Source organism: Theropithecus gelada, chromosome 7b (assembly GCF_003255815.1).
Source record: "Theropithecus gelada isolate Dixy chromosome 7b, Tgel_1.0, whole genome shotgun sequence".
NCBI lineage: Eukaryota > Metazoa > Chordata > Mammalia > Primates > Cercopithecidae > Theropithecus > Theropithecus gelada.
In genome coordinates, this window is record NC_037675.1 from 68,279,012 (window position 1) to 68,302,313 (window position 23,302).

At 37.1% G+C, this 23,302-nt stretch overlaps 1 protein-coding gene across 7 annotated transcripts in view; it reads left to right on the forward strand.

The window, feature by feature from the left end:
- The window catches only part of GPHN (gephyrin), a 719,765-nt gene that overhangs the window by 445,480 nt on the left and 250,983 nt on the right, over positions 1-23,302 (forward strand). For 5 of the 7 annotated variants that reach the window (XM_025392028.1, XM_025392024.1, XM_025392027.1 and 2 more), the window contains one exon: positions 2,822-3,094. In XM_025392028.1, coding sequence (XP_025247813.1) covers positions 2,822-3,094 — 273 coding nt within the window. Of the gene's footprint in view, positions 1-2,821; positions 3,095-4,354; positions 4,454-23,302 lie in introns of all 7 variants that reach the window. The other 2 variants (XM_025392025.1, XM_025392030.1) reach the window with 1 other exon arrangement.

Sequence of the window (23,302 nt, forward strand, 5' to 3'; positions counted from 1 at the left end):
GATGTAAGTTTCTTGCACCTGTGTAAAAGTTCCTGAATGCCTTGGATATCAGCATTCATATTCCTTTACTTAGCCTCCTGAGCCCACTTTCTGCACTGAAGGCCCCCAGTTGCTTCTCTCTACTTTTGGATTAAAGATTAAGTAGATTTGGCCAGGTGCTGGGGCTCACGTCTGTAATCCCAGCACTTTGGGAGGCCGAGACGGGCCAATCACAAGGTCAGAAGTTCAAGACCAGCCTGGCCAAGATGTTGAAACCCCATCTCTATTAAAAATACAAAAAAATTAGCCGGGCGTGGTGGTGAGCACCTGAAATCCCAGCTCCAGCTACTCAGGGTGCTGAGGCAGAGAATTGCTTGAACCCGGGCGGTGGAGGTTGCAGTGAGCCGAGATGGCGCCATTGCGCTCCAGCCTGGGCGACAGAGTGAGACTCCGTCTCAAAAAAAAAAAAAAAAGATTAAGTAGATTTGACCCATCCAAAATACAACAGTTTCTTCAGTGTTTGGCATGAATCACATCAAGAAATGGTCTTGACTCAGGAGATTGGGAACAAGGAATGGAGGGCTCCTAGTTTCCTCAGGATTTTTGCATAAATCATTTAAGAGTTGTAGAAATAACCCAAGAATTAAATGTGTATGTGTGTGAGTATGTAGGTTTTCTCTTGGGGAGGAAGGGATGGAAAAGAGGGTAGTATACAAGTTTTTAGAATATATTTATTTATTTATTTTTAGAGACAGAATCTCACTGTGTCACCCTGGCTGAAATGCAGTTACACAATCATAGCTCGCTGCAGTCTCAAACTCTTGGGCTTCTTTCCTATCTTTTCTGTCTTTCCCATAATGCATCTTTAAACTACCAAGTTGTATATTGAAATTTTACTTTTTAAAAAATGCAGTGCATGCTTTTCTTTTTTTTAAGAGAGTCTGAATCTGACCATCCATGCCTGTCCTCAATCTTTTTTTTATTATTTTTCCATAAGTTATTGGGGTACAGGTGGTATTTGGTTACATGAGTAAGTTCCTTAGTGGTGATTTGTGAGATCCTGGTGCACACATCACCCGAGAAGTGTACATTGCACCATATTTGTTGTCTTATCCCTCGCCCCCCACACTCTTTCCCGTAAGTCCCCAAAGTTCATTGTGTCATTCCTATGCCTTTGCGTCCTCATAGCTTAGCTCCTACATGTCAGTGAAAACATACGATGTTTGGTTTTCCATTTCTGAGTTACTTCACTTAGAATAATAGTCTGTAATCTCATCCAGGTCATTGCAAATGCTGTTAATTCATTCCTTTTTATGACTGAGTAGTATACTATGATGTATCATAGTTTATCCACTCATTGATTGATGGGCATTTGATCACGATTTTGCGATTGTAGATTATGCTGCTATAAACGTGTGTGCAAGTATGTTTTTTGAATAATGACTTCTTTTCCTCTGGGTAGATACCTAGTAGTGGGATTGCTGGATCAAATGGTAGTTCTACTTTTAGTTCTTTGAGGAATCTCTGCAGTTTTCCATAGCTGTTTCACTAGTTTACATTCCCACCAGCAGTGTAGAAGTGTTCCCTGTTTACCACATCCATGCCAACATCTACTGTTTTTTCATTATTTGATTATGGCCATTCTTGCAGGAGTAAGGTGGTATTGCATTGCAGTTTTGATTTGCATTTCCCTTATCATTAGTGATGTTGAACATTTTTTCATATGTTTGTTGGCCATTTGTATATCTTCTTTTGAGAATTGCCTGTTCATGTCATTAGCCCACTTTTTGATGGGATTGTTTCTTTGTTTTTTCTTACTGATTTGTTTGAGTTCGTTGTAGATTCTGGAATTCAGTCCTTTGTCAGATGTGTAGATTGTGAAGATTACAAAACACTGCTGAAAGAAATCATAGACAACACAAACAAATGTAAACACATCCCATGCTCATGGATTAGCAGGATCAAGAATGTGAAAATGACCATACTGCCAAATGCAATTTTCAAATTCAATGCACTTCCCATCAAAATACCACCATCATCCTTCACAGAGTTAGGAAAAACAATTCTAAAATTCATATGGCACCAAAAAAGAGCCCGCATAGCCAAAGCAAGACTAAGCAAAAAGAACAAATCTGGAGGCATCACGTTACCCGATTTCAAACTACACTATAAGGCCACAGTCACCAAAACGGCATGGTACTGGTGTAAAAATAGGCACATAGATCAATGGAACAGAATAGAGAACCCAGAAGCAAAATCAAAAACTTACAGCCAACTGATCTTCAACAAAGCAAACAAAAACATAAAGTAGGGAAAGGACACCCTTTTCAACAAATGGTGCTGGGATAATTGGCTGGCCCTATGTAGGAGAATGAAACTTGATCCTCAACTCTTACCTTATACAAAAATCAACTCAAGATGGATTAAGTACTTAAACCTAAGACCTGAAACTATAAGAACTGTAGAAGATAACATTGGAAAAACACTTCTAGACATTGGCTTAGACAAGGGTTCATGACCAAAAACCCAAAAGCAATCGCAATAAAAACAAAGATAAATAGCTGGGACCTAATTAAACTAAGGAGCTTTTGCATGGCAAAAGGAACAGTCAGCAGAGTGTATGTTTTTATAGCACTGTAGTTCCTTAGCTTATGGAGAATACTGTAATATATGTTATGCTTACTTCATGGCATATTGCTAAGACAATGTTTTACATATGATTCATTCTTGAGATTGATGGAGGGAAATGCAGATCCAAAATCACAAAACAATTTGATTGCCACCATCTTATATAATTACAAAAGTGCTTCATCTTAATTTTTTTTCTTTCTCTTGCATACAGGAATGCTTTCAATTCATACTGCCAGCTCTACCTCATGCCATTGACCTTTTACGTGATGCCATTGTAAAAGTAAAGGAGGTGCATGATGAACTAGAAGATTTGCCTTCCCCACCACCCCCTCTTTCCCCTCCTCCTACTACCAGCCCCCATAAACAGACAGAAGACAAAGGGGTTCAATGTGAGGAAGAGGAAGAAGAGAAGAAAGACAGTGGTGTTGCTTCAACAGAAGATAGTTCCTCATCACATATAACTGCAGCAGCCATTGCTGCCAAGGTAAGCCTAATGAGAGATACTCAAGAGGCCTAAAGGACCCACAGGTAAATGTACTGGTTTCATCTGTTTTCCATCACATCCCTCCCTACATTTAATACTTCTTCAGAGAACCCTAAAAAAATAACTGGGATGTCCATGACACTTCACTACTATGTTTCCTTCTTGATATAGATTCCTTGAAGGCACTGAAATTTATTCTGAGTTCTGAGGCATTACTGATGAGCTGTTGCCTATTGAAGTAATAGCTGCAATGATATACAATGTGACATTTTAGAACTCTTTGGAGATGTCATTTTTGTGGACATATTAAATATATAATGTTTATATATTCAAAATATCAAAACTTCACAAATTCTTGAGGGAACAGAAAACTGAAGGTAAAAGACCTTAGAGGATTCAAGAAAGGAGTTGGGAAAGATTAATAAAGATTTTTAAAGGGACAAAGCTTTTCAGCAATTGTTGAATTTTTCTTAACTAATAACTTATTCAAATATTGCTTGACACAAATTACCCTAGTGGCAAAGATAGTAAATGGATATATTTGCATCTTTAATTTAATAAAGTAATAAATATTAGGACAATACCAAAGTATTACAATTTCTCTTTGGACAACTCCACGGGTAAATATACTACCATGAGTTACTTGAGTAAATTTAACTGTCTTAAAGTTATAGAACATGGTTTATTCTTCATACCTACTAAAGTCCACCTAGTATGCCTTAATATCTTCAGAAAGTAGTATATCAATTCTGGAGATTATGATTTTTCATTAAGAGCATAAAGATTGAAAATTTAATTGCTATATGAAGTAATTCTCAGAGTTTTATGGATTATCCAGTTATTTTGGCTATGAGCATAGTGAGGTATTTTTTTAACAACATATAGATTAGAATCATCGAGAAATCCTTTTGAAGTATCCATTCAGTGACCCAGTAAGTGCTTACTTAAGGCTAGTAAGTATTTAAGTTTTGTGTGTTTTTTTAATGAAACTAATTGGTGAAATGGGTGCATTTTTAAATCATTATATATTCTTTTTCCTTTACTCTGAATTAAAAGAGTAAGAAGTGCCATAAATTTCAATCTTAGGAGAGAAGCTTATGGCATTTAAAATCTAAGCTGATTCTGTCATTCTACATTTGGAAAATGTTAGCATTTCATTTTTCCATTTGTTTTTACCTTTTTTCCTTTTTAGTCATTTTGTTTGTATAGTTTCATGTTTTCCTGTCACTATATTCATAGTTGTTATGTGTTGTGCATTAGAAGCATCCATTCTACACCAGTCCTGCTGTTGTCATGGCACACGGTGAACAGCCCATCCCTGGTCTCATCAATTATTCCCATCATTCAACAGATGAACGGGTAAGACAAGAGGCTTTTGCATTAATGATTTTCCAAATATGTATTCTGCTTCCTGTCCTTGGAGATAGGCTGTAACATATGGAAGATGTGTTGTTTTATTCTGATGGATTTTCAGCATTGCTTTCTTGTGAAAGTGTAAGTGCCATTGAGTATATCCATCAAGGAATTTAATAGAGTTTCTCCTGTGACTAAAGTATTCTGCTATCATTAAGATTCTGTCATTTGTGACAGTGCACTTTTCTCAAATGACTAGCAAGAAATTCATTGCTCAGAAGTTATTTTTGTCTTACCAATTTCATCAGATAGCTTTAAATAAATTGCCTGGCTTAAAATTACCTCTTAAGATAATCACTTTGAGTCTTAAAATCTAGACAGATTGGTCAAGCAAATAGTTGATTTGTATTAACCTTCCTATTTTTTCTCATGATTTTGCATCTCTTTTTTTTTCTTCATTCATTGGGCTCTCATTACAACCATTTGCAGAGTTGAATTTTGATATAAATTCTGTGATTCCTCATCATAAGTAAACTTTTTAGGTGCATATTTGTTTATTCAGTCACTGGCTCAATGATAGCTTGCAAAAAATGCCAGGTTGTAAAAGATTAAACTGATACATAAAAATCATTAAACACTGATAATTTAGACATTGGATGTAAAAAAAAAAAAAAACTGATCTAAGTCCCTAATATGGATATAAACTGAGAGGGACAGAGAAGAAAAAGAAATAATAAAGGCTTTAAATACTTAGGAACCAAAACACCCAAAATTTGGAGAGAAAAAAACCAACAACTTAGCATCCATAGTCTCTTAGAAGATACTACCAAATGAAGACTTTTTAAAAATTTTAATTTTGTGGGGTACATAGTAGTGGATATATTTATGGGGCATGTGAGACATTTTGATACAGGTATACAATGGATAATAATCACATCAGGGTAAATGGGTATCCATCATTTCAAGCATTCATCATTTCTTTGTGTTACAAACATTCCAATTGTATTCCCTAATTTATTCTAAAATGTACAACAAATTATTGCTGATTGTAATCACCCTGTTGTGCTGTCAGAACTTATCCATTGTATCTAACTATATTTTGAGGTACCCATTAATCATCCCCATTTCCCACTCCCCCTCCCCACCCTCTCCACCCTCTGGTAACCATCATTCTACCATCTTTATCTCTGTGAGTTCAATTGTTTTAATTTTTAGCTCCCACAAATAAGTGAGAACATGCAAAGTTTGTCTTTCTGTGCCTGGCTTATTTCATTTAACAGTGTCCTACAGTTTCCATGTTGTTGCAAATGACAGGATCTCATTCTTTTTTATAGCTAATCAGTACTCCATTGTATATATGTACCCCATTTTGTTTATTCATCTGGTGATGGACACTCAGGTTGATAATGTTGCAGTACACATAGAAGTGCAGATATCTCTTCAATATACCGATTTCCTTTCTTTTGGATATATACCTGGTAGAGGCATTGCTGGATCATATGTAGTTCTGTCTTTAGTTTTTTGAAGAACCTCCATACTATTCTGCTTAGTGGCTGTACCAATTTACATTCCCACCAATAGCGTACAAGTGTTCCCCTTTCTCCTCATCCTCACCAGCATTCATTATTGCCTGCCTTTTGGATAAAAGCCATATTAACTGGGAAGAGATTACATCTCATTATAGTTTTGATTTGCATTTATCTGATGATCAATAATGATGAGCACCTTTTCATGTACTTGTTTACCATTTGTATGTCTTCCTTTGAGAAACATCTATTCAGCTCTTTTACCCATTTTTAAATTGAATTGTTGTATGTTTTTTCCTATGGAGTTGTTTATATAGTCTGGTTACTAATTCCTTCTCAGATGCATAGTTTGCAAATATTTTCTCCCATTTGTTGCGTTCTCTTCACTTTCTTGATTGTTTCCTTTGCTATACAGAAGCTTTTTAACTTCATATGATCCCATTTGTTTGTTTTTTCATTGGTTGCCTGTGTTTATGGGGTATTACTGAAGAAACCTTTGCCTAGTCCAATGTCCTGGTGAGTTTCCCAATGTTTTCTTTTAGTAGTTTCATAGTTTCAAGTCATAGATTTAAGTATGTAAGTCTTTAATCCATTTTGATTTGATTTTTATATATGGCAAGAGATAGGTATCTAGTTTTAATCATCTGCATAAGGATATCCAGTTTTCCCCGCACCGTTTATTGAAGAGACTGTCCTTTCCCCAATGTATGTTCTTAACCCCTTTGTCAAAATGAGCTCACTGTCCATACATGGATTTGTTTGTAGGTTCTCTATTCTATTCCATTGATCTATGTGTCTGTTTTTAGTTCCATGATGAAAATGCTTTTTCAGCTACTATAGCTCTGTAGTATAATTTTAAGTCAGGTAGCATGATTCCTCTAGTTTTGTTTTTATTTTTGCTCAGGATAGCTTTGGTTGTTCTGGGTCTTTTGTGGTTCTGTATAAATGTTATGATTATTTTTTCTGTTTCCATGAAGGTATTTTGATAGGGATTGCATTGAGTTCATAGATTGCTTTGGGAAGTATGGACATTTTAACAATATTGATTCTTCCAATCCATGAACAAGGAATGTCTTTCCTTTTTGTGTGTCCACTTCAGTTTCTTGCAAAAATGTTTTATACTTCATCATAGAAATCTTTTACTTCTTTGGTTAAATTTATTCCTATGTGTTTTCTTTGTAGCTATTATAAATGGGATTACCTTCTTAATTTCTTTTTCATATTGTTCACTGTTGGCATATAGAAATGCTACTAATTGGCTAGGCGTGGTGCATCACGCATGTAATCCCAGCACTTTGGTAGGCCGAGGAGGTTGGATCACCTAAGGTCAAGAGTTCAAGACCAGCCCAACCAACAAGATGAAACCCCATCTCTACTAAAAATACAAAAATTAGCCTGGTGTGGTGGCAGGCTATAGTCCCATCTACTCAGGAGGCTGAGACAGGAGAATTGCTTGAACCTGGGAGGCAGAGGTTGCAGTGAGCTAAGATCTTGCCACTGCACTTCAGCCTAGGTGATGGAGCAAGACTCCATCTAAAAAAAAAAAAAAAAAAAAAAGATATGCTACTAATTTTTGTATGTTGATTTTGTATCCTGCCACTTTACTGAATTTGCTTATCAATTCTAATGGTTTTTGTTGGAGTCTTTAGGTTTTTCCAAATATTGTATCATCTGCAAGGGAGGATAATTTGATCTCTTCCTTTCCAATTTGGGTGCTTTTTATATTTTTCTCTTGTCTGACTGCTGTAGCTAGCACTTCCAATGCTATGTTGAATAACAGTGGTAAAAGTAAGCGTCTTTGTCATGTTCCAGATCTTAGAGAAAAGGCTTTCAGTTTTTCCACATTCAGTATGATACTAGATGTGGGTCTGTTGCATATAGCTTTTATCATGTTGAGGAATGTTCCTTCCATACCCAGTTTTTTAAGGGTTTTTATCATGAAGCAATTGAATTTAGTCAAATGCTTTTTCAGCATCAAGTGAAATGATCATATGGCTTTTGTCATTCATTCTGCAGATATGATGTATCACATTGATTGATTTGCATATGTTGAACCATCCTGCCATCCCTGGGATGAATCCCACTTGGTCATGATGCATGATGTTTTTAATATGTTGCTGAATTTGGTGTACTAGCATTTGGTTGAGGATTTTTACATCAATGTTAATCAGATATTGGCCTATAGTTTTCTTTTTTTGATGTGTCTTTGTCTGGTTTTAATAGCAGGGTAATACCGACCTTGTAGAATGAGTATAGAAGTATTCCTTCCTTCTGTGTTTTTCAGAATAGTTTGAGTAGGATTGGTATCGGTTCTTCTTTAAATATTTTGTAGACTTCAGCGGTGAAACTATTGGTTCTTTTCTTTGCTGGGAGACTTATTATGGCTTCAATCTCATTACTTATTGCTGTATTCAGGTTTTGGATTTCTTCATGGTTCAATCTTGGCAGGTTGTATGCATGTAGGAATTTATCCATTACGTCTAGGTTTTCCAACTTATTGGCATATAGTTGCTCATAGTAGTCTGTAATGATTCTTTGAATTTTTGTGGTATAATTGTGATGTCTCCTTTTTCATCTTTGATTTCATTTATTTGGGTATTCTCTCTTTTCTTTGTCTGGCTAAAGATTTGGCAATTTTGTTTATCTTTCTTAAAAAAAAACTTTTCATTTTGTTGATCTTTCGTATTATTTGTTGTTTGTTTTAATTTCATTTGTTGCTACTCTGATCTTTATTTCTTTTCTTGTACTAATTTTAGGCTTGATTTTCTCTAGCTTTTCTAGTTCTTTATCATGTGTCGTTAGGTTGTTTATTTGTAGTTTTTCTACTTTTTTGATGTAGGTGCTTATTAGTATAAACTTTCCTCTTAGTACTGTTTTGCCTATCCCATAGGTTTTGGTGTTTTGTGTTTCCATATTCATTTGCTTCAAGAAATTTTTAATTTGCTTCTTAATGTCTTCAGTGACCCACTGGTCATTCAGGAGCATATTGTTTAATTTCCATATGTTTGTATCATTTCCAAAGTTTTTTTTTTATTGATTACTGGTTTTATTCTGTTGTAGGTTAGATAAGATATATATTATTTCAGAGTTTTGAAATTGTAAAGACTTGTTTTGTGGCGTAACATATCATCTGTCCTTGAGAATGATTCATGTTCTGAGGAGAAGAATGTGTATTCTGCAGCCATTGGATGAAATATTCTATAAGTATCTATTAGATTTATTTGATCTGTAATAGAGATTAAGTCCAGTGTTTCTTTTTTTTTTTTTTTTTTTTTAAAGACAGAGTCTTGCTTTGTTGCCCAAGCTAGAGTGCAGCAGGGCATTCTTGGCTCACTGCAACCTCTACCTCCAAGGTTCAAGCGATTCTCCTGCCTCAGCCTCCCGAGTAGCTGGGATTACAGGCACACGCCACCATGCCCAGCTAATTTTTGTATATTTAGTAGAGACGGGGTTTCACCATGTTGGCCAGGCTGGTCTCAAACTCCTGGACCTCAAGCAATCTACCTGTCTTGGCCTCCCAAAGTGCTGGAATTATAGTCCTGAGCTACCACACCCAGCCTCAATGTTTCTTTATTAATTTTCTGTTTGGAGAATCTGTTCAATGTTTAAAGTGGGGTGTTGAAATCTCCAGCTATTGGTATATTAGGGTCTGTCTCTCTCTTTAGTTCTAATAATATTTGTTTTATATGTCTGGATGCTCTAGTGTTGGTTGCATATATGTTTACAATTGTCATATCCTCTTGCTGAATTGATCCCTTTGTCATTATAAAATGACCTTCCTTGTCTCTTTTTATAGTGTTTGTCTTAAAATCTATTTTTTCTGATATATGTATAGCTACTGCTACTCTTTGGGTTTCCACTTGCATGGAGTATCTTTTTCCATCCCTTTATTTAGTCTGTGTGTGTTTTTATAAGTGAAGTGTATTTCTTGTAAACAACAGATTGTTAGGTCTTGTTTTCCAATCCATTCAGCCATTCTGTGTCTTTTGATTGGAAAGTTAAGTTAATTTACATTCAGTGTTATTATTGATAAGTAGGGACTTACTACTGCCATTTTATTATTTGTTTTGTTTTTTTCTGGTTCTTTGTGCTCCTCTCTTCCTTCCTTCCTGTCTTTCTTTTTGTGAAAGTGATTTTCTCTGGTGGTATGTTTTAATTTCTTGCTTTTTATTTTTTGTGGAACTATTGTAGATTTTTTGGCTTGAGGTTACCATGAGCCTTGCAAATACTATCTTATAACCCATTATTTTAAACCAATGACAACTTAACTCTGATTGCTAGGAGTTAAGAGCAAGGAGACAACTGATAAAAACTCTACACTTTAAATTCATCCCCCTACTTTTAAACTTTTTATTTTTTCTATCTATATTTTATAATACTATGTCTCAAAAAGTTGTAGGTTTTTTTGTTGTTGTTGTTGAGACAGGGTCTCACTGTATTGCCCAGGCTGGAGAGTGATGGTATAATCACGGCTAAGTGCAGCCTCGGCCTCTTGGGCTAAATCAGTCCTCACATCCCAGTCTCCCAAGTAGCTGGGACTACAGGCACGCAACACCATGACCAACTGATTTTTGTATTTTTTGTAAAGACAGGGTTTCACTATTTTGCCCAGGCTTGTCTCAAACTCCTGGGCTCAAGCAATCCACCCACCTTGCCCTGTCTAGGCGCTAGATCACAGGCATGAGCCACCATGCCTGTAGTTACTATTTTTTAGATCATCTCTTAGTGGTCCTACTCAAGATATGAAATGAGTAATATATACATCACACTTAACAGTGTTATAATATTCTGTATTTGGTGTGTGTATTTACTGTTACCAGAGAGTTTGGGGCCTTCAGATGATTTCTTATTTCTCTTTAATATTCTTTTCTTTCAGATTGAAGAACTCCCTTTAGCATTTCATGTAAAATAGGTCTGCTGTTGATGAAACCCCTCAGCTTTTGTTTATCTGGGAAAGTCTTTATTTCTCCTTCATGTTTGAAGGATATTTTCACGGGATATAATTTTGTGGGATAAAAGGTTTTTTCCTTCAGCAGTTTAAAATTTACCATGGCATTCTCTCCTAGCCAGTAAGGTTTCCACTGAGAAATCTGCTGCCAGATATATTGGAGCTCCTTTATATGTTATCTGTTATTTTTCTCTTGATGCTTTTAGGATCCTTTCTTTATCCTTGATCTTTGGGAGCTTGATTATTAAATGTCTTGAGGTGGTCTTCTTTGGGTTAAATCTGCTTAGTGTTCTATAGCCTTAATGTACTTGAATATTGATGTCTTTCTCTATGTTTTGAAAGATCTTTGTTAATATCTCTTTGAATAACCTTTCTACCCTGATCTCTCTCTCTCTTTCTCTCTCTCACACACACACACACACACACACACACACACACACACACCTCTCTCTCTCTACCTTTTCTTTAAGGCCAATAACTCTTTGAGGCTATTTTCTAGATCTTATAGGCGTGCTTCATTATTTTTTATTCTTTTTTCTTTTGACTATTCTGACTGTATTTTCAAATAACCTGTCTTCAAGCTTACTAATTTTTTTCTGCTTAATCAGTTATGCTGTTGAAAGACTCTGGTGTATTCTTCAGTTTCTGAATTCAATTTTCAGCTCCAGAATTTCTGCTTGATTGTTTTTAATTATTTCAGTCTCTTTGTTAAATGTATCTGTTATGATTCAGAATTCATTCTCTGTGTTATCTTTCATTTTGTTGAGCTTCCTCAAAACAGCGATTTCTAATCTCTGTCTAAAAGGTCACATATCTCTGTCACTACACACTTGGTCACTGGTGCCTTCCTTACTTAGTTCATTTAGCAAAGCCATGCTTTTGTGGATGGTTTTCATGCTTGCGGCTGTTCATCGATATCTGAATATTTATTCTAATCTTTGAAGTCTGGGCTTATTTGTACCCATTCTTCTTGGGAAGGCTTTGCAGATACTCAAAGGGAATTAAATGCTGTTATCTAAATCTGGTCACTGAGGCCATGTGTGCATTAGGGGGCACCCCAAGCCTAGTAATGTTGTGACTCTTGCAGAGGTGCTCTGACTCTTATAGGGGTACTGCCGTGGTGGTCTTAAATAAGATCCAGGAGAATTCCCTAGATTACCAGGCAGAGTCTTATTTTTTTCCCTTACTTTCCCCCAAACAAGCCGAGTTTCCCTCTTCGCGCTGAACTGCCTGGAGTTGGGGAAAGGTTAACGCAAGCAGTCTTGTGACCATGACCACTGGTACTGTGTTGGGTCACTCCTAAAACTAGTACAGTACTGGGTCTTGCCCAAGGCCTGTGGCAGCTATTTTCTGGCTGTTGCTGCTGTTTACTGAAATACCAAGGGATCTTTAGTCAGCAGGTAAGGAATCCTGCCAAGACCAGGTCTTTTTTTTTTTTTTTCAGTGTAGCAGGTCCCCTTCTGGCCCAAGGTGGGTTTAGAAATGCTGTCCAAGAGCTAGAGCCTGGGATGGGAGGCTTTAGAAGTCTTCTTGGTGTTTATTTTACCAGGTTGCAAGACAAAGTCCTCTTTACTTTTCCTTCTCCTTTCCTCAAGCAGAAGAAGTCTCTCCCTATGGCCATTATCACTCTAGGCTCATGGCAGCTACTGCTTGGCTGCCACTGATGTTTATTCAAGGCCCAAGGGCTTTTTAGTCAGCACTGGTGAGTCCTGCCAGGCCTGGATCTCTCCGTTCAGGACAGTGAATGCCTTTCTGGCACAAGGCAAGTCTAGACATGCCTCCAGGAGCTAAAGTTAATATTAGTACATCAAAAATTGTTTGAGTGACCCATTTTTCAGTTCTCCCAAGGATTGTACATAACTAATACCATTCTAGATGCATAGGAGATACATTAATTATTAGGGTTTAATTCTTTGGAGGAACTAGTTGAGAATGATTGTAAAACTGTTCTAACTGGATGTTCTCATACGGCGTCAGCAAAGACTTTCCCATTGATTAACTACTAGCTGGTATTTAATAGTCCTTTGTAAATAGTAATTGGTTTTTTGACAGATGTTCAGTTTTGTAAGTAGACTCACATGTTTATGTTTCCTGTGACAAATGACAATTAGCAATGTATCAAAGAGTATAATGTTGTTCTTCAGACTGTGCATCTGTCTATACAGTAGAATGAAAAGGAAGAAATAGGTAACAAAGTCATGAAAAGAAAGGCCTTGATGCTTCTAAAGAAGTTATGTTAACTTTGAATGCTTCTCTAACACTAACTTTATTAATGAGTCCCACTGGTTCTGAATGACCTGGTGTGTTGTCAGTGTGTCAGAAGACCTCTATGTAAGAACAGTCATTTGGAATATCTATATATATTATTTGGCTTACTTTTGCAAGTTTTACCTATGTAAAATTAATATCAAAAGGGAGCACCTTATTACCTATTAAAAAGAAAAATTAGTTTCCCGCAGCTGGTCACAATCTGAGGCATGTGAAGCAATGTGGGATAATGTTAAAATCTTGTAACTTAAAGACAGAAAACTGGGATATAAGCCCTTACGTCACCAGTTAATAATTCGGACAAGTTCCTTAAAATTTAAGCTTCAGTTCTCATCTATAAAATGGAAATAATAATTATCCTGTATCTGACAACAGAGTATTATTTTTAGTACAGCAGATGACATATATGAGGAAATTTTTATAAACTTTGTAAATTATGAATTAAATATTTGCAGAATTCTTCCAAGGTACCAAACACTATGCTCAGTGCTCAGAATACAAATACGAACAGGTTGTTCCCCCATAAAAAGTTCAGTCTAGGGCCTGGGTGCAGTGGCTCATGCCTGTAATACCAGCACTTTGGGAGGCTGAGGTGGGCAGATGTCTTGAACCCAGGAGTTTGAGACCAGCCCAGGCAACATGGCAAAACCCCATCTCTACTGAAAAATACAAAAATTAGTCAGATGTTGTGGCACATGCCTGTAGTCCCAGCTACTTGGGAGGCTGAGGTGGAAGAATCACTTGAGTCCAGGAGGTTGAGGTTGCAGTGAGCCGTGATTGTACTACTGCACTTCAGCCCGGGTGACAGAGCGAGACTCTGTCTCAAAAAAAAAAAAAAAAAAAGAGTTCACAGCCTAACTGAAGAGTTGCTTTTTAAAAACTACGTCTTTACCTTCCTAACTCAATTATCTACTTCTAGTAATCAAAAAGTGAAACCTGGTCAAGGTACTGACTATTCAGTAATTACTAATGAGCTCATTGCTACTTATTGCAAAATTAATCAGTTTGCTATTTCAGGAGATAGAGACTTGAGAAATGCCTCTCGTAATTGACATTTGTTTGTTGTCTCTCCAGCAGTCATTTTCCATTCCCTCTTCCTAGCACTGTATCACATTTCCCAGTCATGTAGTTTGGGTGGAATTGACTAAACCTCCAGGGTAAGTTGGCTTAATACTGTATAATCAACATATCCATTTCACCTAGCCACAATCATTAGTTCAAGGATCATGTAATTCAAAGCAGTCAGAGCCAGTGGATTTCATCTCTTAGATTTTAATTAAACTACTGGGGGACACAGATTCTCTCTTTCCTGCTGAACATGAATGAGGAAATATACAACCCCAAGAATTACATCCTGGGAATGTGAATGGAATGCCTCCCATGATGGAACTGGCAATAAGAAACAATCCTGAGAACCGGAAGTTTAAAAGAGATACTGGGTCCCAGTAATGTTTTGTGAACCACTCATTCAAGCCTTTCTTGAACTATACAGACTGCTTCACTTCTTGGTTACATGAGCCAATAAACTAATAGAGATTACTGTTGTCCACAACTAAAAAGCATCTTAACTATTATAATATACCTCAATATGTACTGTATCATCAAAGAAATTAGACATCTTCCTAATAAAGACTAAAATGTATCAAATAGGAATCCCTGAAGTTTCATATTTGGGTAAAAAACCTGATTCAAGAGGATAGAGGGTTGGAAAATGTGACTTAAAGTTGGAAGAGAATGAAAATAAATCCTGCTCTTCTGTATTTATAAAATACATGAAGATATTTTCAGAGAGACTGTATCCAAATCTGAAGGTGACAACTTATGCTTTGCAGCCTCAAGTCAACTGATAGGTTCAAAACTCAAAGTAATAATATTAACAACAGGCAAAAAAAGAATTTAAGACAAAGAGGGAAGATACCCTTGGAAGTTTGTAATAGGAAATCTCATGTCACTGACAGAAATTAAATCTTCTGGAGAAATCCAAAACAATAATGATGCTCCCTAAGCTGTATTATATGAAAGAATTTCTACTGATTGCCCTGGGAAGAAAAAGAGTTGATGATTTCCTCTTGGTAAATGATACAGAAAAAACAATATTTTTATCCATATCACTTATATATATATGTGTGTGTATGTGAATATGTATGTGTATATGTATATATATGTATATGTGTGTTTTATATATATATAAAACAAACATGCTATATGTTATGTTTATTAAACATATACATATACATGTGTATACCATCGCATGGTGGCGGGCACCTGTAATCCCAGCTACTTGGGAAGCTGAGGCAGGAGAATCACATAATGTGTATATGTATACATGTGTTTATGTATGCATATACATGTATATTAAAACTGTATATATACAGTTTTGTTGTTTCTTTTTATCCATGAGGATTTTGATATATTAAAATAATTATTAATTGAATAGCAATCATTCTTCTAAGTATTTTATATATATCAACTCTTTACATAAATCCTCATTTTGCTTGTAAGAAATCTGAAGCTCATAGTAGTTAAGAACATGGAACTACTTAGTGGCTGAACTGGTATTCAAGTCTAGGCAGTCTGATTCTAAGATGGGAATTCTTGACCACTCTGCTATAGCACCTTTCACAAAAGAAAAAGTAAAAGAAGACATTTTGGGAGGTGACAAACTAGTTACAAACTCTCCTCAAAAATGAGAATTGGGGTCCAGGTGTGGTGGATCACCTGAGGTCAGGAGTTTTAGACCAGCCTAGCCAACATAGTGAAATCTCGTCTCTACTAAAAGTACCAAAATTAACCGGGCGTGGTGGTGGGCACCTGTAATCCCAGATACTCAGGAGGCTGAGGCAGGAGAATCACTTAAACCCCGGCAGAGGTTACAGTGAGCAGAGATTGTGCCATTGCACTCTAGCCTGGGTGATGAGAAACTCCATCTCAAAAAAAAAAGAAAGGGAGGAAGGGAAGGAAGGGGAGGAAGGGAAGGAAGGGGAGGAAGGGGAGGAAGGGGAGGAAGGGAGGGAGGGAGGGAGGGAGGGAGGAAGGAAGGAAGGAAGGAAGGAAGGAAGGAAGGAAGGAAGGAAGGAAGGAAGGAAGGAAGGAAGGATTGGAATTTTCGTACCATGGTTTGAAATGCTTAAGTGATAAGGTGCACTGCCCAATCTAAGAATTGTAAACAATAGAATGTGTTTACTCTGGAAGTTTACTGATCCAAGCAAAAGAGCTTTAAGCTATAAGCATCTGTGGAGTAAGAAAAATATATAGATAAATTAATATAATGAAATACTTTGGAGAATACAGTATGATACATGTTAAAAGATAGTTTTATAAGGGTTGGGTTATAACATTTAGAAATATAAAATAAATATGTGCCAAAGATTTTATTCAACTTATTAATTAATGGGAGAACTAGTAAGCTGTTATAACAATTCAAACAAGAATGGAAAGGATACAGACATATGTCAACAGTCATGAAGGCTGGAATGAATTTATAAATAGAAAAGTTGTACGAGATATACAGGCCAATGATTAGTTGCTCTTGATCAGCACTAAACTTATTTGCATTTCTGCGGGCAGGAATCATTACTTACATTATTATTAGTTTTCTTCAACTTGCAAAGTTGTAAAATCGTGTAAAACAATGAAAAGTGCAGATAACTCAGAAGGATATACAAGTTAGGGCATTCTAGTAATCTTCGTAATCTCGGAGATAATTTTTTTTTCAAGACAGGATCTTGCTGTCACCCATGTTGGAGTGCAATGGCACAATCACAGCTTACTGCAGCCTCTACCTACCAGGCTCAAGCAATTATTCTGGTTCAGCTGCCCAAGTAGCTGGGAACTACAGGCACACAGCACCATGCCCACCTAATTTTTGTATTTTTTGTAAAGACAGGGTTTCATCATGTTGCCCAGGCTAGTCTCAAACTCCTGGGTTCAAGCAAGTCCGCCCTCCTCCACCTCCCAAAGTGTTAGCATTCCAGGCATGAGCCAGAGTCTGGCCTCAAAGATAATTTTTATTTACCACAAAAAAATGTATTTGATCTCATTAGGTTTGGGATGATTCATTATATAACTGGAGCAAGTTTTTTTTTTTTTTTTTTTTTGAGACTGAGTCTCGCTCTGTCGCCAGGCTGGAGTGCAGTGGCAGGATCTCAGCTCACTGCAACCGCTGCCTCCTGGGTTCAAGCGATTCCCCTGCCTCAGCCTCCAAGTACTGGGATTACAGGTGTGTGCCACCACACCCAGCTAATTTTTGTATTTTTAGTACAGACAGGGTTTCACCATGTTGGCCAGCATGGTCTCTATCTCTTGACCTCGTGATCCGGCTGCTTTGGCCTCCCAAAGTACTGGATTACAGGCGTGAGCCACCACGCCTGGCCGCAACATTATTAATTAACCAGATATCCTCCTTAAGTTTGTTTTACGAAGACCACAAAATTATTTTTTGTCTGGAAATTTTTTTAGGGAATCTCAGATTCTATTAGGTTGTTACAAAAGTAATTGCGGGTTTTGCCATTACTTAATACTTTGAAAGGTCTCTATTTTTGCCAACCCAAGATTACTAAACGATGCCCAAGAAACTTCACCATCATCATCATTTTGGTAAGTTCCTCCTTCTCGAGGTCACCAAAATTGTATTCCCACATGTAAGTGATCTTCCTTACCACATAAAAGGCTGAAACCTTCTGCTCCAGGTACTAGGTTCGTTTTTCTGGGAGGGCTTTGTAAGCATTGGCTTCAGGAGTACAGCCAATATTTTTTTCTTCAAAGTGGTAGTGATATTTTATTAGATGAACATCATTCTCAAATATACCTCCAGGTAAGGCCTTGGTTGCACAATCAGTTTGTACGATTATATCCTGTTTAAAAGGAATACATTCTTATTCGGAATGCAAATAACTATACTGTCAAGAAAATTTAGGAAATTACTAAGAGTTTCTGAATTCTGAGGAAGTCAGAATCAAATATTATTTTGAAATGTTTCATATTAGTTTAAGAAATGAGAGTCTTCTAAATTGTGTGGGTTACATATAGCTTAAAAAGAAAAAGAGCTTCCTCATATATCCAGAAAACAGAACATTTAAAAAAACCAATGTCAATAATACTCCAAACAAATAGGAAAAGAAATTTCCTTCTGTATTCCTTTTTCCATTCTGTGTTGATTCAGTCCTATGATAACTAATTATTGTTCAAATAAGCCTTGACTTAGCAGTCTGCTTTCATGAAACTTTCCATTTCTGGCCGGAAAGACTTTTAGAAATTCTAACTCAGTCCAATGTTTAGGTCTAAAAGTTGTCTAAGCAGAAGTCTACTCATCATGAGTCTATTCTTTCAAGTATTAGTACTTTGAAATATTGGGTACAATTCTTTCCATGAGGCTTTTGAAACAATCTCTGTTGAATACACAGACTCTGGCCTGTAGCTTAATAAGCATCATCTTCAGGTAAGTATCAAAATTTGTTCATAGATGACAGACTATTATTAATTGTAACCAATAATATCAAAATGCAAGAGGTTAAAATTCTCTCCACTGGGGAATAACTATTTCAAAAGAGTTTTGATCAGTATCCCCTTAAAGTAAAAACATTATAGACAAAACTCTTGCAAATATGGTCAAATGATTTTTGACCAGGGTACCAAGGCCATTCAGTGGGGAAGACAGTCTTTTCAAAAAATGGTCCTGGGAAAACTGGATATTCACTTGCAAAAGAATTAACTTGGACTTTTATCTAACGCCATATACAAAAATTAATTCAAAATGGATCAGAGACCTAAAGCTAAGACCCACAATACAACTCTTGGAAGAAAATATGAGTCAAAACTTTATGACATTGGACTTGGCAATGATTTTCTTGGACATGACACCAAAGGCACTGGCAACAACAGCAAAAAGTACACAAATTAGACTGCATGGAAATTTAAAATCTTTGCACATCCAAAGATTCTATGAACAGAGAAAAAGGCAGCCTACAGAATGGGAGAAAATATTTGCAAATTATATACCTGGTAAGGGATTAATATCCAGAATAAACAGAGAACTCCTAAAACTCAACAGAAAACCAACCTGATTCAAAAATGAGCGAGGGTATCGTTATAGAAAAAACAAACAGGTTCTTGTCACAAGACCAGAATAATTTAGGCACGTGGACACATTGTAGGGTGAGTAGGGCAGGATTTATTGGGTGAAAAGGAAAAAGGGAAATGGGAACACCTGGCAAAGCCAGAGAGTGTCCTACTAGCAGGTTTCCCGCCCCACAGATTTAATTGCAGGCCACCCCACACGCAAGTTGAAGACCCTAGGCTCCTCCCCCTACACAAATGGTGCGAGCTTCCAAACTTCCCGTAGCTCCACCCCATCCTCCCAGTGCGCAGGCCAATCAGAGATTCTCCAGGGATCCCCCGCCTTATCTGCCTACTGCATCTATCATTCCCCTACTGAAGACGTACATTTAACTGCCGCTAAAATAAGGATAAGGATGAAGACCAGTCTTAACTGCTCCCTGCTGGTAAGGGGCAATGTTTTGGTAAACAGCAGTCAGATCTCCCTCAGAGGCATATCTAAGGGTCCCCAGTAAAAGGGACCATCGGCCGAGCCTCCAGTTGCATGACTGTTTGGAGGTTGATGGCCTGAAGGTGACAAGAGACAAACCAGGTTATTGGAAAACTTGTATCAAAATGAAACAAGGAGCAGGTGAGGAGAGCTCAAAAATCTCGTATCCTTTGACCAGTCTGTACAGGGAGAGAGGGACCAAAAGCTTGACTGGTAAGAAAACTTTTACCCTTTTGCTAGCATGCCAGGCTTTTGGGTTCCTGTCCCCTGAGCTCAATCCTAAGCCAATCAGTTTAAGGTTTGGGAAATTAACTCTTCTCAGTTTGGAAGATGTATCCAGTGGGAGTATCCCATAGTATAGAGACACAGTTACCTATCTGGGAAGAGAGGACAGAGGAGGAAAAAGAAAAAAAAAAAAAAAAGGTGTTTTGTTGTTTTTTTTCAGAGGAGTCCCAGTGGTTCAGGATGCAAATGAAAGGGATACAGACTGAAGATGAATGACTACTCATCTAGAAAGAGGGGAGCAGGTGTCCCTAGTTCCTTTTTCTTCCTAGCATATACCCAGGGTGTGTGAGGGAGGGAAAGTGAGGTGTTCCTCTTTCTTTCTGCCATCCTTGTATCCCAATGACTGCAACAGGGTGCCACCCATAGGTTTTAAACTGGCTTTCACCCATGTTAACAGGGGAGCCTAAAGGGTGGGAGTATCTGCTGTTAACCATGTACACCCTATCTCCCCTGCTGTCAGTAGCCTTGAATTCCCTAGACCTCATTTATGTGACAGATACTAGCATGACCTTTATCCATGAAACAAGAAGTTTGGCTTAACCGGCAGGAATCAGTCATGCTTACCTGCATTGTGCCTTTTAACTTCCATTACCGTCGACCTCTGGATCCCTCGGATCTAGTGTTCTTTCCTAGGGCTTTGATCCATAGCTTGGAGTTGAGTTTGAGACAAAAATGTGTCTCAGGGTGGGGAGGGTTTGCATGGACTCCTTATCATAAGCTGAATGCTAAGGTGAAGCTGTGGAATTGAGTCCTCCTCCAACAAGGGAGAGAAAAGAATGTCTCATGACACGCCCAAATAACTGGTGGCTATATTTATGCTTCCTAGGATTTGGGTGCATGGTGCTTGGCTTTGGTTAGCTCCCTTGGTCTTACTTTCCCAAAAAGGAAACCTCCAGGTGATGGGCATCCTATTTATTCCCATCACCTGGCAGGATTTGCAGGGTAATTGCTCAGAACTAGAATATCGATCCAGATTTCTGTATTACCCATCCCTTTGTTCCTTCTGAGCTACAGCTGGAGATTGCTGGAACATGCAGGGTTAGTCTAAAATGTAGGTTAAAACTTAAAAACAACTAGGAGTTTAGAATGCAGTGACAAGTGTATAAATTGTGAAACATAATTTCTCTCTCTCCAGTTCATATTTTTGTTAAAAAAAAAAAAATCATGATAGGACTGAGTTGTTTGCAAAATAGTCTTATATATGGCCTGATTATTTGCATAAAGTATAGCAAGAATAACTATTTCTTAATAGGCCTTTTAGACTGGCTTTGATGGAACTCTGTTCCACAAGGAATCTCAGATATGACCTTTTAAAGAAAAGCCCATGGGTTTTGTATCCTCAAATACCTGTGAGTTGGGTGATCCTCTCCTCTTAAGGTCCGAGGATAAACTTGGAGATCCTGGGCCTGTTAGAAAGAGACATTCTTTACTGACCACAGGTCAGGAACCCTGTACAGGGACTGGGTAGACAAGGGTATGAGGCCAGTTTTCTCACTTGGCTTTTATCAGCTCTGCAAGTCAAGTTTGATTCCTGAAAGGGAAACACACCCTTTCAGTCAAAGCCTTGGTAAAACAACTAGTTTATCCAATTGCAAAAGAAAATGGACTTTTAGTGCACTGATCCAAACAACTGTATTGCCTTAAGTTAGGAATACTCATAGATACTTTCCAAATTCTAGAGGAACAAGGCAGAGAGAAACAAACATTCTCCAAATTTTGTTCACAGTATTCCTTACTTGATTAAGGACTGTAAATAGTTCAAAATCAGTTTCCATGAATCTGAAAAATAAAACAAGGATCAGCAATGTTCCAAAAAACTCAAAAAGATTGCTTCAGTTTTCTGCATTTAGTCCATTTAGTTAATTCTTTTTGTTGTTGTTTGTTTTGAGACAGTTTTGCTCTTGTCACCCAAGCTGGAGTGCAGTGACATGATCTCAACTCACTGCAACCTCCACCTCCCAAGTTCAAGCGATTGTCCTGCCTCAGCCTCCCAAGTACCTGAGATTACAGGCGCCTGCCACCACACCTGGCTAATTTTTGTATTTTTAGTAGAGACAGGGTTTCACCAGGTTGGTCAGGCTGGTCTCAAACTCCTTACCTCAGGTGATCCACGCGCCCCAGCCTCCCAAAGTGCTGGGATTACAGGCATGAACCACTGCACGTGGCCCCATTTAGTTAACTCTTGTGTTGCTTAATATTCATGAACATTTTATTTCTTTTTGAGTCGTGTACATTTTTCCTTTGTTCCAATGTCACAATCTCCAAAGTTATTAGAAACCTGCATTTGAGAGCACCTGTTAAAGTCCTATAGGTGATAATAAACCATCTTTGGAAAAGGATCAAAACAAGACAAAAATTTTCTGAATAACAAAATGTCCAGGGTAGTTACAGTTAGAATCACCATTGACAAAGGAGTTTGGTTATCCCTGTGGTTTATAATAACTTGACATAACAACCTTAATTATGATTGATAGCATATACTTTAGACCTTAGAATTTTGGAAATTTCATACAATTTTGGGACATATATTAGTATTATTCCCCAAAATATAACCTTAAAGAAGATGAAACACCATTTAGCAATCCCATGTAACTAAATATGCCAAATAATCCTGCTTACTTCTTTTCTGGATGCCCCAGGGGACCTCTGTAGCACTCAAAAAGCCAGATATCAGGAAAAACAATTTTGAAACTGAAGTTTGATTTTGGGAAGCCTATTGAATATATCAGAGGATTAAAACAACTGCTGTTATGAAATAGAATTCCAGATTACCATAAATTATTTATTTTGCCAAAATGATGACTCAGATACTTTAAAAAAGCAAAAACCTATTATAACCCTTTACAAATTTTGCAAAAGAGCAGATTAGTGCCTTAAGAGTATCTTGTTGTGCTTTTATTTCAATGATCAATTCACTGAAAAACCATATAATGCCTTTTTGAATTAAGTCAATATGTTTACACATGGAGTATTTTTCAAGATTAATTTTTACAGTCCTTCTACCACTTGTTTGAACTTTGAGCTTTGGTTTATCTAATTCAAAACAACCCTTTAACCCTAGGCAAGAATTTACATTTTTATGCCTTTTTATAATCTTTTACTAAAAACACATTTTATTAGTTTTACATACCTCACATGTAAATTTATTTCCAGTAGTTTGAGTTATATGTTATAATGGTAAATTCATTGCAATTTTTTACTTTAATGTAAAACCTGGTAAGTTGTTTTCATTATGTGCTAGGTGCTGCCAAGGTTTAACTCCTTCCAGCATAATTAAAGATATG